Here is a 17,529-nt window from a genome sequence, read left to right as displayed (position 1 = left end):
ACAGAACTATGTTTTTCAAGAACTTTCATTATAACTTTAAACTCTTCTGAGGACCTGCCTCAGTTTTTAAACACTGTGGAGAATTGGTTTCTTAATCCATCGACGGCTCATAAGATCAGTGCTGTAAAAATTCTAAAGGAGCCATTACTTGGCTTAAGTGGGAACAAAATAACACAGACACATAAAAAATATCTGCAAAAAAAAACTATTACATGTGGCACCAAAATTTGCTTTCTATATGATAGAGTTAGACAACAGAGAAAGCAAGGATCTTCCAAGTTGTTTCCTGAGAAAGTAATTGAACTTGGATGGGATTATGAAGCCAGCTGGTCCCGGGCAGTTCAAAGCTGCCTGTTTTACATTATTTACCAACATCAAATTATTTTCCATAATTAGATTTTTTTTCCAGAGCTGCACTGGGAAACCTTCCAGCCTGCATAAAGTTGAATAAATGAATTACATGGTGAAGAGAGAAGGGCCAGTTTGGGTGAAAAATGTAGATACTGTAACATCAGAGTATTCGAGGCGGCAGAGCTGCTGGTGTCATGTTGTTATGCAGCATTTCTGTGATGACATGCTGTAAAATGATCTGCCAGCCTTACAAAACAGATCATGAGAAAGGTGTGACATCTCAAATGGGAATTCTATTGAATTTTTTATTTCAATTATGTTTTTCTTCATCCTTAGGGCAGATATATGTTGTTATCAGAGAATTTCCACCATCATCTACTAATAATGTCCCACAGATGTGTAGCCAAAATGAGAGCGAAGAGGAAAAAACTGGAGAAATGTCTGAGTGAGATAAATTTATGAAGTCCATAAGGTCATGGATCCAGTAACACAGGATGTCTTATTCTCATAGGTTTATGTATGAATGCCCCAGTGTCTATCTTTGGAAGAGAGATCTTTATTTTAAAATTATTAATCAGAGGAAAATCATTGTAAAATATGTGGAGTGAAGTGATTGTAGGTTGCAAAAAAGTATATAATCCAAAGAGGATTAATACAGACTCACTGACTGATTGACTATTCAGCAACACCAAGAAAAAAGCAAATTACTCAGATGTCTACTTTCACATAATACCCAACAAAATGATTTAAATATTTGCAGGAAACCAGAAATGAATTACTGCATTTGGTCTTCATCAGTATTTCCAAACACACAACAACTATATCAAAGTCTTTCAGTGAGTGTGTTCGTTTTGCTCTTTTAGAGGAGGTAACGGACATACCCTTATCATCAGGACAGCTTTCCTGATGTCACGGACGCCATCGTAGACCAAACGGGACGCATCAATGAACTCATTCTCCTCAAAGGCCTGTGGGGGGTTCGTACTCAGCGCCTCAATAGCTACCTCCACTTGTTCAGCAAAACGGGGCATGACTGCAGGGAGAAAAAGGTGAGGGAGGTAGAGAGAGAAAACAAAAGGAATATATGAGTCAGGTGTATCATGTTGTTTGTAATCTGTCTTTTCAGAATGATTAAAAGCTAGCTAATTAAGTAATTAACACACTAATTAGCTGATTGGCACACGCACACACACACACACACACACCCACGCACGCAGGCATACACATTTTTTCTGTTTTGCTTTTATCTTCTTTCCTCTTTTCTTTCTCCTCTTTATTATTTAGTTAAGTCATATGCCATTTAAAAAAAGAAAAGGAAAATGGCAGGGTGAAAGCACAATTATGGGTGTGTAGTTTCTCTAAGGACATGATCACAACCTTTTCATCTGAAATTGGATAGCAGTGGAGTCCCCCTGTACATCAGTCTCTGCTCACTTGTGCACTTCATGTCTAAACCACTGTGTAAGCGACAATATGCCATTCGCACTCTGCACGCCAATTAGCTATTTCACCTTGCCTTACCCAACAGGAAGATTGGCCTGTCTGTCACAGATCTGTTTGTGTGCATGCTGGCGAAGTTGGCATGTCGAAGTGTGTATGTGTGTGTGTAACTTGTGAGAAAATGGCTGTGTGCTCTTTAGTGTTACAGTACAAGGACGGTAACTTGCAAGCTCAGCCTGTCAAATCACAATGCCCATGAAGGGAAACAAATTCATCAAAGTCTTTTGAGCCAAACAAAAGGCAAGCAACAGAGGAAAAGTCCCTATTGACCATAAAAATGGTTGGTTTCTTTTTGTCAGTATCAATTGGCCAGACCTGATGGAAGAGCTTCATGCTCTTTTTGTGTTCAAATGAATTGTGCTGAATGTGAATAGACATTATTAAATATTCAAGAATACAGACTGAATGTTTGAATATTTAGCAGGCCACCTTGCTACATAATCTCCTGTTGAGTCATAATAATTGAATGCAGAGTTTAATAATGTCCTTTTCTTATGTGGACTTTGTGCTGCAGCAAATTATCATAAGAAAAGCTGTGGTTTACCTGGACAGACAGTCGCCAGCCAGAAAATGCCAGTCTTCACTGTTATATCTATGGGAGCTTTTTCAAACAGCACCAAATGCCTATAACTATAAGCTATGACTTGTGCTTCCAGTCCACTACTGTATAGGTATCCTTTGAATCCACAATAAATGTAAATGCACAGAAATGACAGAAAACACAGAGAGAGATACACAGAAATAATAAAACTGACTTTTTTGTTGACAGTCCATCACCATCCTGCTCTTTTGACATGTTATAAAAAGGTGCTTTGTAAAAAATAAACAACAATTTTGTATATATAGAGAGTAGGGTTTTTCGGAGACTAGATATGTGATTTCAGACAGTGCCATTTTGAAATGAGAAGACAGGTCTAATGAGGACAGAGCGATAGGAAAAGAAAACAGTGGAAAAGACAAATAAGGCATGGCAGCTTGGCTGGTGAGCTTCCACCAGAAACCCAGCTGTGTGACTTTATTACTATTCTCCACACTTTCCTCCCCTCTTACACGTAAAGTGAACTAAATCAATTAGTCCGCTTGCACTAAAGGTGTATCTGCAGTATACTTATTTGTCTGATATAAAACATAAGCTATATTTCACCAAACATAAAAGGCACTACAAAAAGTCTCTCTCTTTTTCTTTTCATTTTTAATTCAGTTTAATCCACTTACTGGAGAAGCGTAAAATAGGCTTTTGGGAATTGCTGGGAAGGCGTTTTAAATAGAAATATTTAAATGTTCTCCAAGCTCTTAATGAGCAAAGTTGCTGATGGTAAGGAGCAATTTCACTCATTCCAGTTGAAAAATGATGAAGGGAATTAAATGTGACCATGTAGGAATGGATTTTTTTCACCCTCTAGGCTTAAGCATAGTTTAAGTAAGAAGTTATGGAGTTACAATGAATGCTTAAAAGCCTCGCAGCAGAGATGGCATGCCCCTGTGAGGTGTTTAACAAGCACAACCTGCACGTTTTTGATCCTTAAACCTCAATTTCACACAAAGACAGCTCAATTTAGAGAATATGCACTCATATGCAAATAAAACCTACATTAACACAAGTTAATGCAGAAGCAGTGTTGTTTATACATCTTGCCATGTTATGCTATGCTATACATGCTATGTTGTATATATTTCATAGTATTGTATTGTATATAGTGTGTGCATATTGCTGTACATACAGTATATCATACATAATACTAATATATCATTATGAATACTGTATATATTACTCATACTAATGTCAATACACCAAACTTAAAATTATGAACATTTCCTGCAGACTTTTCCGTTTGACATTACATGTAGTCATAAAAAGTGTTTTACTTGATAAAATGTGTAACACTGTCATACAGTGTAGGAAAAAAACCACCAAAACTTTACGTAACAAGAGATCTGAGGGAACGCTGAAGGTTATAAGATTAAGACTTTGAACTCCTGCTTTTAGTCGGCTTACTGCTCTGCTCTCCTACACTCTAACCTTGGTTAAAATGTTTCACCTACCTCCACATACTGCACCGCTACTCTCATAGCAATTTCCTCATCAGCACTCTCTCCTAACTCCCACCTCTATTTATGCACTGATTAAGAGACCTTTCCTCCTCTCTTTGCAAGCTATGAGTTTGCCATCTGGTTCCCATTCTGGCTAAAACCTATTTTCCTGTCATTAAAACAATGGATACAAATTTGAAGGGTGACTCATCCTGCTCAGCGACTCTGCACTGTACACCTATAGGCCGTAAAGGGAGGCCATTTTGAGTATTAAAGGAGCACTGATTCACTCTGCTATTTGCCCTTAAATACCAACTACTTTCTTTCTTCTCTTAATGAGTTGTCATTTATAAGCATTCTGATTAAAGGTTTTAAAATAAATGCTTAGTATTCATTGTAAGCTGCTTTTAGTCTGCCATGAAGCCACAAAGTCTGGCCCTCAGAGCTATTATTTTAAAAGTAGACTAAAAGTGTTTTAGCAGTAGACAGTGTGAAGTGTCTTTACTTCTATCCCTCCGTCTCTGCTGCACTTCTTTTTAGTGCACTTGATCCACTGATTTACAGGCATGACATGTGGGTGGCAGTGTGAGCATGTGTGTTATTACTCACTGCAAAACCCTGGCTAAATCCCATTTACTGTGCCCCGATGTAATAACAAGGAGCAACGCCACCCTGCCTCTCTAAATGGCACCCCGACTTAGGCCATATATCAGTTTTTTAATCTACCCTCTCCAGGCACCACATTAATGATCGACTTTAAAATTTGTCCCCCTTTTTTGAGGAGAAGATTAGTTTAAACACAGGGAGTTAGTGGGCAGAAAAGTGTCTCAGGGAAGAATGAGGGAGAGGGGAAAAGAGAGAGAAGCCATAACCACTTTCCCATTAGGCTATTGATTTCTCTCCCTCTCAAGGACACGCTTCAATCCTGGGCCCATGTGTAGACTGTCTGTCAGGAATCTATGGCTCAGCTTTACACAGAAGAGTTGTGTGCCTTGGCTGCCAGTATTTGGCCTGGTCCTAAATCTGACCACACTCAATATGAGAAAGAGGGATGGGCAAATTGAGACAAGGTCAAAGGGCAGGTAGTTGTGATAAGCGTCCTGTGTTGATGTGGCAGCTGTCAGAAAGACAGGCCAAGTGGTTGCGATTGGCATGAGTGGCCGTGGGCATAAACACAGGCGCAATCACATAAAACCATAAACAGCCAACTAAAAGACACACACAGACACCCACACACACATACACACACCCATAGGCAGAGGATAAATGTTTTACACATGCACACCCTGAGAAAAGGAAAAAAAAAAAAAAGGGGACCACATCAATGAATTCCACTAAAATCTCTGCTCAAATCGCTTAGTGAAATCCTTGGTGACAGCTATTGATTTTTTGGTAGAGTCTAGTTAATTGGACTCAGTACCCTCTAAAAAGTGTGTGGTCCTATATCCTTTTCCTTTGTTCAGCTACAATTAATCATCTTTCCCCCAGCTATAGATTTCTCCTTGACTGTGTTCAAATCCATAGACATCAGGCCTGTGAGGACTGAGGGGAGAGGGAAGCAAAAGTTCACAAGGATCAATAAGTGCTTTATGGTCCAGATCAGATGTGCATGGTAGCCCTTAAAAACCACAACTACCACTAAGAGGGAAACAGGAAGGGGAAACACAACAACTCTTCATCAAAGAGAAATATAGAGCCAATGAAACGCTGGTCTAACACAGTTGCCGGTTCCCCGCCTTAACATCTCAATTAGCAGCCACATTTGAGTGGACACCAAGCCTCGTTAAAATTTAAGACAGGAGTCCTCCTTAAGGCCATGCAGCCAGTATGACTTGCTTATTTGCTGCATCTGTATAGACTATATCATCTTAGCCCTGACCTTAAAGTGAAGTCAGACAGGAACTGGGCACCCTAAAACTGTCTGCTTGAGGCTGTGTCCATCATCTTGTCAATCTAAAAGCAGCAGCCGCAGCTGTGTATTTGGAGAGGCACCGCTGTGTTTGGGTTCACAAGTTCCGAAGGTTGGGGCAGCTGCATCTGACTAATAGGATGCTTTTTTCATGTCAGCATGTTCCACAAGATGAGGCAGTTCGGTCAATTTCAGAAAAGTTGCATACATGATAAACAGCTAGGGAAAGAAAATTTGTTGCAGAAGTCTAGACTCGCAAATGTAGACATGTTCATGTTTTAATTTTGTTAATGAAAACTATGACTAAATATGTTAGTCAACGACCTTTTTATCCATGACTAAGACAAGATGATGTTGAGACGGTACCGACGTCATTAAACACTAACTGTCACTATATCAACATGCAGTGCTGTTGATGAAAAAAGATGAGACTAAAATGACTGGTCATGCTTACGTGTATATAGTGTGAGTCAAACGTGGACCATGTAGACAGCTGTATTGATTAAAATAACAGTGTATAATGTTACCTTTCCTTTATTATGGTTGTTCTTATTCTAGCAGACCTTGCCTTGTTTAACCTTTAATATTGATGCCATGTGAACTGGCTTGCTAGATGGCATTATTAAGTCCATGGGGCACAATTTTCTTTTTCTTTTCTTGTTAACACCCACCTCAGATCTGTTTATTTTTTTTGATGCAAGCAGATTGCAATTGGTGTGTGTAGAGTATTCTTTTTCAATTTTATCAGGCTACTTTTATTTCTATTGTTCAGAACAGAAAGGCAAGTTTGTACTTTAGGCAACAACAACAAAAAAAAGGTTTCAAAACGTTTTATTGTTTGTACAGCTCTCTTTGTTTCATAATAGCTTTAAAGAGAGTATTGGGCCCCAGTTGTTTTGGTTCAAAATAAATATGCAAATAAGAAAATGTTCCATGTCTAGATGTATTTCTTAAATTGATACCATCAGACCAGACACTTTCTGCACAGCTGCATTTCTTAATCATTCAACCTTTTTCATCAGATAATGATAAGATAAAATCTTATGTGAAATAAGTTTGACTAAAATGACAAAAATGATTGGTTTTGGCTAGACTAGATTGACTGCAATGTTCAATATAATCTGAGGGCTAATAAAGACTAAAATGTCAACAGTTTTCATTGACCACACTTTTAGTCAACTAAAACTTACTAAAAAAATCGGGATGATGTTGACTAAATATGATAAAAAGTAATAAGGACATTTAACACAGAAATCAGACTAAATAAAAAAATGGCTGACAAAATTAACACTATCATGTTGCCATCTACAGGCAAAGAATGTCCAGGCTGCTGCAGTTTTAACAGACTGCCATCTGCAGGAAAAGAGTGTAACAGCTGCAATTGTTTTCTTTTTTATGCAGTGTTTCTTTCAGCTTGTTTGAGGTTTTACATTTACAACTTGTACCACTTGCTTGTCGAAATAAAATAATTAATTAAACTGGAATATCACTGTCACACTTACCTGCATTATATATTAAATACTTCAAAAGAAGCATGGGCTTGTGGTTGTAAAACATGCCCTTTAAAACAGAAGTGAATATATAATTTATTTCCTTTTTGAATTAAATTGGGCATGGCATTCAACTCTTTCAGGCACTTGACCATCAGGCAAAGAGTCTAAGTGTCAGTTGTCACAAATCCAGGACTCACTATTCTGCCAATAAACAGACATGTAAATTATTTCACTAACATTCATTTGTGTAGTTGAAACATTCAGCACCAAAAACAGTAGTCAACCCACACAGTTAATTTCCTGGTATTGGTTTTCTTTGCCCTCTGCATCCCACCGCCCCTGTTATTTTTCTTTGGACAAATAAAATATGGCACTCACACTGAGAACAGTGTGAACTCTGTACTCTTCCCAGTAGAAAGCTGCTCCTGTTAACAAAAGTCTTACATTTTGCAGGTTGAAAATCAACACCCAACAAACAGCAGCTACAAAAAGAAAAACTGTAGCTATAACACTCATGTCTAGCAGTCCTTAATTTCTGTTGGTATTACTTTTGCCTTCAGGTGGTGCAGGTTCGACCAGAACTAAGGGTCTAGCAAAAAGATCTGAACCTACTAGAACTGCAGCTATGCAATTATATAATATTATCCAGGCCTGATCGCAGGTTACTTTGCACCAGTGACACTTTGTGCTATTGGTATTATCACAGAAAAAATATGTTATCAGTGAAATCCTTATTTGGAGATGACACCAAAAACCTCTTGTGTCATATGTTTGTTTTAATGCAGCAGTATAGTTTCAACAGGTTCCAGTATAAACTGTACAAAGTGCAGAACAGTATTTCAATGTGTAGGTGGTTGAACAAATCCATACAGGCTGCTGTTGGCTATGTTTATTCAACAACTTCTAAAAAATCAATGCTATCATGGTAGAGAAAGTTTTGCATGTAAAACCTCACAACATCACATGCACAATATGTGTTGAAAAAAGTAAAGAATTCTCAAATGTAGTGCAGTAAAAGTGCATAATCTCACAAAGGGAAAAGGCTCCAGTAAAGTGACACTAAATCAAAACTGTATGTGTATCCTGTTCCAAGTTTGGAAAATACCAAGATTCTTAAATCTCAGGATCTAATGTAATTATTGGATTTTTTTTACCTCATTACTCTCTCAGTTTTTATTAGGAATGAACTATGTTTAAAACACTTTGGCTGGCTTTTCATTGTAAATCATTAGCTTTACATTATGATGTTAACTACAAAAAGCAAACACTTGATAAAGAAAAATCAGAGGGCAATCGATATGATGCTGCGACACCAACAGTTATTCATTTGTTGTTCTCAGTAATGCTGACATAATGCTTCTGGGTTCCTGCTGACTCTAGAAACAAGCTCCATACTCCATGGACGATTAATAGAACAGCAGCACCATTATACGGTCTTAGTGTGTGACAAGGTTATGGTCATATGAAATTGACCTTAAGTGTCCACGAGATACTGCCACTGAACTTCATCCATTAATTACCCCAATCAATTAAACTGAATTATGCAATAATAGAACAGAATGTGCTTAAGATACCATATAACCAGTACTGTAGTTAGTCCATTATGGTGGATTTGAGTGCCAGAAGAGGGTCTCAAACAGATGGCTGTATGAAAACACGTGACTCACCTAATGCTGTTTGCGACTTATCAGCTATCAGGGAGGGTAGCTGATTGTGTCTCTCAATTATCCTGGCAGATGAAAGTAACGAGAGAAACAATAGATATACCGCCTCGCTAAATGGGCTCTAATGGGAGAGATAGAAGCGGGGGAGGGATGGCTGGGCGAGAATGGAGAAAAAATAAGAATGAGGAGGGGGTGGCTTGGGTAAAAGAGGGATTGTGGTCCGATTTGATTCTTGGGGACAGGTAATTGCTAAATTACTTCTTTCCTTTCATTCTGCGTTTTTGTTTTTCTACATTTCATAAGGACATGTGAGTGCCTAGTTTTATGGTAGGCAGTGACAAAAATGTTTCTCAGGAAAATAAAGGCAGCAGAGTCCTTTTTTGTGTTTAGACACAGTACACATTGACTTAATATCTTGAACAAGATTGTATTAATGACAAAAAACACTGACTAGTTTGATTCTCAGTCTGCTTTGCCATAACACATGGAGTTATAACACAACTAATGCTGGGAAAAAATGTACCAACAAATCTTTTCTACTGATATATGTTCACTATGAACTGGATCTCCACTGGAACGTACTGCTTCCAGGAAATAGCCACAGCCCCACACTCTTGAGTCTGACACTGACAGAAGCTCTCAACTTCTCCTGCCTACTAGGCTTTTATGTGTTACCAAACTAACTGCCCGCCATTTTGATGGCAGGCAGTTAGAAACTCACTGGAAAACTGTGTGACATAACGTATCTTACAGGTGGTGACTGCCTGACACATACAGTAATAATAATATAATAATAATAATTTCTTCTTCATAAGTTATCAGCTTAATATAGTATTCAACTTAATATTTTGAAGAATAAGAAAGCATAAATTACTTACTTGTGTGCAACGCATATTCAAAAACCTGAAATACTCAAAAATTGGATATATTTAGAGGTCCAACCCAGTATATACTGAGACAACATAACACTTCCCAACACTAAACGTAACTCTAAGAGTTTGCTCTTTACTCTCTACGGCATCCTAACTTCCAATAAACTGTGAACAGTGTTCAATCATACTGTGGAGGTGCCAATTTTCACTTCCGGTGGGATTTAGATATGTTGGCCCAGGGTCTGGTACGCCACTGGGATAAACTGGGGTCTCCTGCAATGTGCAGTGGCACAGAAGTCGTACAGTGATGGAGAAAAAAAAAAAAACAGATGAAAAATGGATGGGAGGCAAGCGAGGCAGAGGAGTGAACAGGTGGTGTCCAGGGTTTGTGTTAGAGCCAAGACACTGATGGAAACTGTGGGATACTGAGCATCCAGGCAATTAAGGCGTGTGTGTATAAGTCACTGACTGGACTAGGAACCTAAGGTAAGTGCAAGCCTGTGTGTGTGTATGTGTGTGTGGTAGACTGCTCCTCATGAAAGTAAGTTGAGGGTGAAGGATATTGTATTCATCTTTACAACACACTGCAAAACATTAAACTGTGACTCCTTGTGCCACACCAGGTTTGTTTACAGTGCACTAACCAGTCTCAGACAGGAGCTTGATGGACTCCAGCACACGCTCAGTGTAGACCCCAGGTTCATAGTTCTCCATCTCAGCATTAATGATGTGGACCACGCGAGCAGCTCGGCCCCGGATAGCTCCAGCAGTTCGGTCGAGAGTGTCCACATCTCCCTCTTGCAGAGCGATTACGCATTTGTTGACGTCCTCAAGGATGTGGTTTTCTTGAGAGAGGCAGAAAAAGAAGGACAGTGGATGGAATTGGAGACACCCAAGGATTTATTTTGTTGAAAGAAATAATGTTTGTATAATATGTGTATTTTTCCACAAAATAATAAATTTTCCTTATAAATGGAGATCAGTCATTTTTTATGTTGTGTGCTCATGATTGTAAATCGCTAATGCAAAGAACACTGAATGCAATAATTAATGTTTCTCCCTCAATGTAAATGAGTTTCTTTTATATAGCTATGAAATCACAATTTAGTAAAAGAAAAAGACATGTTTTTCTTAAAAAACTTAATAAAAAAGTTAATAAATTCATCATGTTAAAGTCCCCCTCCACTCAAAAATATGTTTTCCTTCTTGTTCCTACAGTTGGATGTTTGAGCTTCACTGTGCAGAATGATGTACTGTATATGCAGAGTTTGACACTGGAAGGCTGTTTTCACATTAATCTGCAGAAAGTGGAAAGTTTGTCTGTGCTTATTGAAAAACCCAATTTTAAGGGGTGGGCCAACAAGCAGGATTTGCGACACAAATAGTTTGGAAGCCAATTCTGGTCCAATATGAAACTTGAAGCCTCCAGCGTGCATATACTGAGAACTGACTTTTCAGTGAAGTAGGAAACATCTTGTGTCCAGCAGATAAACTTCTGAAACGAAATAAATTTACATATTTATAGATTCTGGAATTTTTAATGAGGGAGAAGCAGTAGATGTAATTTTAAGGATTTTAAAAAGATAATTTAACTTTTTTGGTGAAAAAACCATATCAGACACACAATATTATTCAAAGTAGATTAATTTATATACATCTTAAAACATCTGGAGGGCATCTTTAATGATTAATGTTGATAAAAAAATGTCGATTAATGTTAAATAGTTCGATGACAAACTCCTTATAGATATACTTTTATTTGGTATATTTTTTTCATATAATTAAATCCTGAGAAAATGACAAATGTTTGGGGGATGTTCGGACAAATATATAAAACAAAACACTAACAAACAAAACAGCACAAACCACAGATTGAGCAAAACAAACATCAATTTGTTGTCTGATTGGTTTGCTTCTTCTTCTTTAATGTTGTGATTTCTTATTTGTTATTATCCAATCTGTGATTTAGATTTTCTCATCAGGGTTGCCACAGACAAACCCCTTCAAGTTAATATTGGAAATGCAGTCAATTAAAAACAAAAAACAAACAAACAAACAAACAAAAAAAAGGGTAACTGTGAGTGAAAATTAGGAACACGTGTGTAATTTGCATCAATTAGCCAATCTGTGAAGATTTTTCTCTGCATTGCCTCATACCTGACACAGAAAGGAAGTCGTCCACAGAAGTGATGTCATCCACGGCCTCGGTCAAGATGCGCACTTGCTTCTCCCACTGGTCCTTGAAGACATCCATGTTGTCCTGGGCAACTTTGCTTTGAGGGCGGGCGGCCAGAGTGAGTGCAGCATTGATAACCTACCATGACAGAAGAGTCAGTGGTGTAAGCATGTACAAGTACAGTGTACAGTGTTACCCTTCCAGGTTTTGCAGCTCTGAAATGCGGTTAGGAGGTCTATGGTTTTATGCTAGCCTATTTCAACTTAGCCTGGCTTGTAGCTGGTAACAAGCTTTTCTTAAGAGTCTGGACCAACTCTGCAGTGAAGAACAGGGACTTTATTTCTGTACAGCAGTGAACATAATGCATGGCCTCTCAGTGACATTCTTAGCTCTTTTACTGTTAACTACAGTAACTTCACTCTCTTAACACTCTGCAACTCACTGTGACTGTGGCTAAAAACACACTTTCACTCTGAATACACGCTTCCCACAAACCCGCTAGACTATGTCACACACACAGGTTACCCACAAGGCAAACCCACAGGGCTTGACTCATGCTCATGCGTCTTATGAAGGAACATGTCACCCAGTGCACCAATGTGGCTCGCTGGGGTGTTTTTAATAGTTTTTAGACAAGAATAGAGGTCTGTGGCACAGGAGAACAAGCTATTTTAGGCTTTGTGGTTTCACAGACAATACTTGTTAGTAGCATCAGTTCTAGGGCTGCAACTAACAGTGATCACAATATGCTAGAACACAAGGTAATGTCAATAAAAGTCTTATTTTGTCCGACCAAAACTCAAAAATATTTCATTCACTATAATGTAAAACCAAGAAAAGCAACAAATTCTCACACTTGAAAACCCGGACACATCAAATGTTCAGCATTTTTACTTAAAAAATTTCTTAAAAGATTAATTGATTATCAAAATCTAAATTATTGCAATTAATTTTGCTTTTATCGACTAATCTGATGATGAAAAAGCATACCATAAAAAGACCAAAACCAATAATGAGTTCATTATTGATTTTGGTCTTTTTATGGTATTTATTGACAATGAGAAAAATATAGAATTATAGATACAGTTTTATACTTGCATCGTCAGTAACATGTTGTATTAAAAAGTAACAAAAATATGTGTTGTCCAGAAGACCATTATTGCAGTTTGAAGAGAGCAAGGTCATCTTTCCAAAATAATGGCAAGTATCTTGATTTCAAAAGTCTGATCTGTGTCAGATGGAACATTCGGCTTTAAGCCAAAAGATCAACACAGGATTTTGAAATGGTGAAAATGCAAAAACAGAAAGCTTTGTTAAACGTGTGCAAATTATATTTTTTAGATTAGTACCATCCTGCTGAGCCTCACTAACATCAACAGATTTGTACTTAAGAACAGTCTGTCACTATGGCAGCTGGCATGTGTGCTTTTAACCAGAAGTTGCATGTTTTTTTCCCAGCTTGTTCTTCATCACTTGTTTTCACACTTGCTTTTTAGATATAGTTTTAGTCAATTTATTCTGATTTAGGAAAAGAAACACTAGACACAGCAGCTGCTGAGGTTGTGTATTTGTGTGTGGTAGGGGTGTAACGGTACAGAAAATTTATGGTTCTGTATGTACCTCGGTTTTGGGGTCACGGTTCGGTATGATTTCAGTACAGCAGAAAAAAAAGAAAGGTAGAAAATAACATTTTGGTCCCTTATTTTCTAAAATGTTAACATCTAACAATGGCTCATTGGTCAAAACTATAACTGAAACAGTTTAGCTGTGCTGCAGTGGAAAAGGAAAACATCTGCTGACAGCTTTCTTGTGCTGATTTATGGTTTAATTGTGTATAAAGTAGTTCAAACTAATGCCACCTCCAGCAGCTACAACAGTAACATGCTACTTACGCACTGATGCTTCAGTATTATAATAATCTAATGATGTCATTTATAATAATATATATGTGTCATACATATGTGTCATATATAATGTCATATACAATAATATATCAGTCAGAGGGACTAAACCACTACTTTTACTTTCATACTTTTTAACTACATTTTTCTCTCTCAGAACTGGTTTTTACAACATGCTGTCTGACCATGTCAGAAATCAAATGTGTTTAGAGTTTTTGAACAGCTTCACTCAAAGACAGCTGTCACAGAGAGGGGAGGGGGACGGGGAGACACGGTATAATTTCACTACGGAGATAATGGAGCATATTTTAATAGTTGTGTTGCACTCAGTCAGTGCTATGGGTCTCTCGTTTGTCATTCTGAAGGCAGCAACACTACAGGGTAACAAGGGTAACCAGAGTAACCAGGGTAACCAGGCTACCTTGGCTAAGCCAGCTAGCATACATCCATGAGCATGCTGCAGCTAAGTGGTGTGCTGTTCCAGTTGAAACTTGCGCTCTAGAATTATTGTTCCGAATGTCAGAGTTAGTGGTTTAATAAACTATTTTGACAGTAATTGTTTGGGTATTCTTTCAGCGTATTCTTTGTACAACTGCATATACTGAACCATAACGTCTGACCATGATGGTTTGGGATGAATTCATGTACCGTTACACCCCTAGTGTGTGGAGATGTGTGCATAGATAAGAGTTAATTCTACCCAGAACAGATGGAAATATCTCTTTGTTTCAACTCCTCTTTGTTCCTTCTTCCCCAGTCACAAAGTCTGAGTCTATTATGTTTTTGTAAGCTGTCTGTGTTGAGCTTTGCCAAGAGGTATCAGGAGATGGTTCCTCCCCAAGTTTTCTAAGTGAGTGGGTCTCAGCAGGTGTGCACAGAAGGACCTGCACATTAGATCCTGAATCTTAAATCCAACTCTCCCTTCTCCATTTCTCTTATATCTTACTATGTTGGGCCCCATGTGAATAAGGCCTACGGTTAACCTTGGAAACAATGGATCGATTTGGGCCTCCTCTTTTGCTTGCATCCTAAGAAACAGTACTACAAGATCCTCCTACACATGATTCATTGCGCTTTCTCCCATTCTGCAAACCATGATTCTTTCTTTTTCTGTCATTCCTAGCTATTTTAATTTCTAAAAACTCTCTAAATTCACCCCTTTGAAGAGGGGGAGAGTTCATGATTACCAAAACATTTTGACTTATGTAAAGACTGCTTTATTATGGGATGAAAGTGTTTTTAAGTCCTTACCTGTGGACATAGGCTGTCAATTTGGGTGGCAGCCATTCGAACCAACTTCACACCCTCTTCATTGTTGGAGATGGAGCAAGCCAGGTTAGCCACCTGAATAAAGAAAACAACAACAAAAAAAGGACAAATTGCTTAAAACATGAAGTCCAATGTTTTTACCTGAAGGTCGAGAGGAAAAAAAAAAAAAGGTAAAAAGTTTTCCCACACTGGCAGACACCCATGCTATTCTCTTAATGTGTGGAGTAGGTATGTACAGTAGATACATTAATACTGTATATAAATACAGCACACTGTATGCTTTCTGTATCGCTATCTGTGCATGAAAGGGAAAATTTGTCTCAGAGAATCATTTTTGGGGTAGACAATATTCCAAAAAATGGGGCCTGCTCAATTGCTTGCCCCTTATTCAACGCAACAACTCTATGGGTCTTGTTTTAAACGCAGATCGCCAGCATCAGATCAGACCACACAGGTGGCAATTTCATTTTTGTGCTGGACAGTTGGTGGAAATAAAAATCTAGACGAGCAGTGAATGACATAGACCTAATGTCTGTCCAACAGATGACCATTTTCACAGGTACATTATTGCAGTGGCATTACTACTGAGAGCATATAATGTATGTGAAAAATGTTTGACAAATAGTAGAGTGACTCATTCGGATTCAAAATGGACAGGTCAACACAATATATATACAGAAAGCCTCAATGGGCTGACATTTTTTCAGCATGACTAGCATGCCTAAATATTATGGGGTTTGGTGGTGGACGGTGCTTTATTCAATAATTAAGTTGCCAGGTGTGTGTGTGTGTGTTTTTTTTTTTTTTAATTTATTTATGGAATGATCCTTCGTTGGATGTATGTCTGTCTTTATATCGAGGGATCTTTTCTTCATAACATGTTTCCAATCTAACTCCTTTAGAGCTACACTGATATTTCATAATTAATTTCAAAATTAACTGTGGACAGACATGCTATCTATCTGTATGCAGTATATCATACAAATTGGTTAAATAGTTTTAAAAAAGAAAAAGAAAAGCCATTAGATGTAGTAGAAAACGTTTGAAACCACCACTAGCACATCTCTTGCAATTTCTTCTTGACAGAACACACACACACAGATGCACACACACACACATACACACACAGTATTGATGTATTTCACTGTTAATTTTCATAACTTCAAACTCCATATAATCCAATACCATCCCTAAGTAAATCAGATTTTAGAATGAGGCCAGGCTTTGAAACTGAGCTAAACAGACACATGCCTGTTGGCAGCAAAAGGTGCCAGTCTGTATTAGCACTTCTAGTGCTCACATGTCACTGTTTGAGGCAAATTGAGGTAAATCAAATTTGTGTTAGAGGACTCTTGCTTAGAGCTCCGTCTCTTTACTCATGACAGCAATGAGCACATTGATGGATTGCAGTCCTTTATGTGAAGCTGTGTGTGGATGTGTTTAAAGTGTGTGTGTGTGTGTGTGTGTGTGTGTGTGTGTGTGTATGTGTGTGTGTGTGTGTGTGAGAGAGAGAGAAGACAGAATGTGATTGAGAGTCTATGTTCCACATAAACGTGAGTGGCTGCATGCAGAGGATTTGTTTGGAAAGATACAAAACATAATTCCATCATAATTTAAGTTCCCTGCATTCACTTCATGTTTTACAATACTGTAAACTATACAGAGCATCTCCAAGAACCTTAACTACATTATGACACATTTGCAATATTCTCATTGTCTTTGAAAGGTAATTTAAAAAAAAAAAATGCTGTATTGTTTCTAAACAAATACTCCCAGTTAAGAAAAGCATTGGCCAATTTCAGCCATTATAGTTTAAAATGTAATTGTATTTTTCTTTTAGTTTAATGGTCTTCAGCCGATGGAAGCATCGTGCTTTGGTTTTATCTTGTGGCTTGTGACTGTGACAAAACACTTACATTGTATTAGCATGTAAAACTCTCCCATCATGTCATATCTTGTCTCCTAAATGCACACATTAATGTGACATGGATGAATTGACCTATTTTCTGAATATTTAAGTCATGATATTTTTGCTTATATAATTGGGTGCAGGACTGCAGGCTAAAACTACAATAGCACAGAAATTTTCTTTAAATGATAAAGCCTTTATGTGTCATTTGTGGTGTCTCCATAAAATAACAGGCTTTCAAAAAGTAGGACAAACGTGCAGCACTTTTTCCATTTACCTCGTTTTCCAATTACAATATAATTGCAGTGCTTGAACAGTAAAAAGCAAGTCTTTTCTTTCTGTCTTTATCCAGTTACATAGTTTCCTTTCACTAGTTCTGCTCAAGCCCAGTGGCCCTCTGACTGCTGCAATGGGCTCATGTAAAGCAAGGGGGCAGAGGGCTTTCTGGAGGCTG

General features: G+C 38.0%; 1 protein-coding gene across 3 annotated transcripts in view; it reads right to left on the bottom strand.

The window, feature by feature from the left end:
- ctnna2 (catenin (cadherin-associated protein), alpha 2) overlaps window positions 1–17,529 on the bottom strand; it is a 337,564-nt gene that overhangs the window by 25,476 nt on the left and 294,559 nt on the right. For all 3 annotated transcript variants that reach the window (XM_067584710.1, XM_067584711.1, XM_067584712.1), the window contains 4 exons: window positions 15,149–15,241; window positions 11,978–12,134; window positions 10,465–10,665; window positions 1,233–1,384 (listed from right to left, as the gene is read on the bottom strand). In XM_067584710.1, the coding sequence (XP_067440811.1) occupies window positions 1,233–1,384; window positions 10,465–10,665; window positions 11,978–12,134; window positions 15,149–15,241 (603 nt within the window). The remainder of the gene's footprint in view (window positions 1–1,232; window positions 1,385–10,464; window positions 10,666–11,977; window positions 12,135–15,148; window positions 15,242–17,529) is intronic.

This window comes from Thunnus thynnus, chromosome 3, assembly GCF_963924715.1.
Source record: "Thunnus thynnus chromosome 3, fThuThy2.1, whole genome shotgun sequence".
Classification (NCBI taxonomy): domain Eukaryota; kingdom Metazoa; phylum Chordata; class Actinopteri; order Scombriformes; family Scombridae; genus Thunnus; species Thunnus thynnus.
The sequence above is the reverse complement of the archived record's forward strand: the minus strand, read 5'-3'. Positions and strand labels throughout refer to the sequence as shown.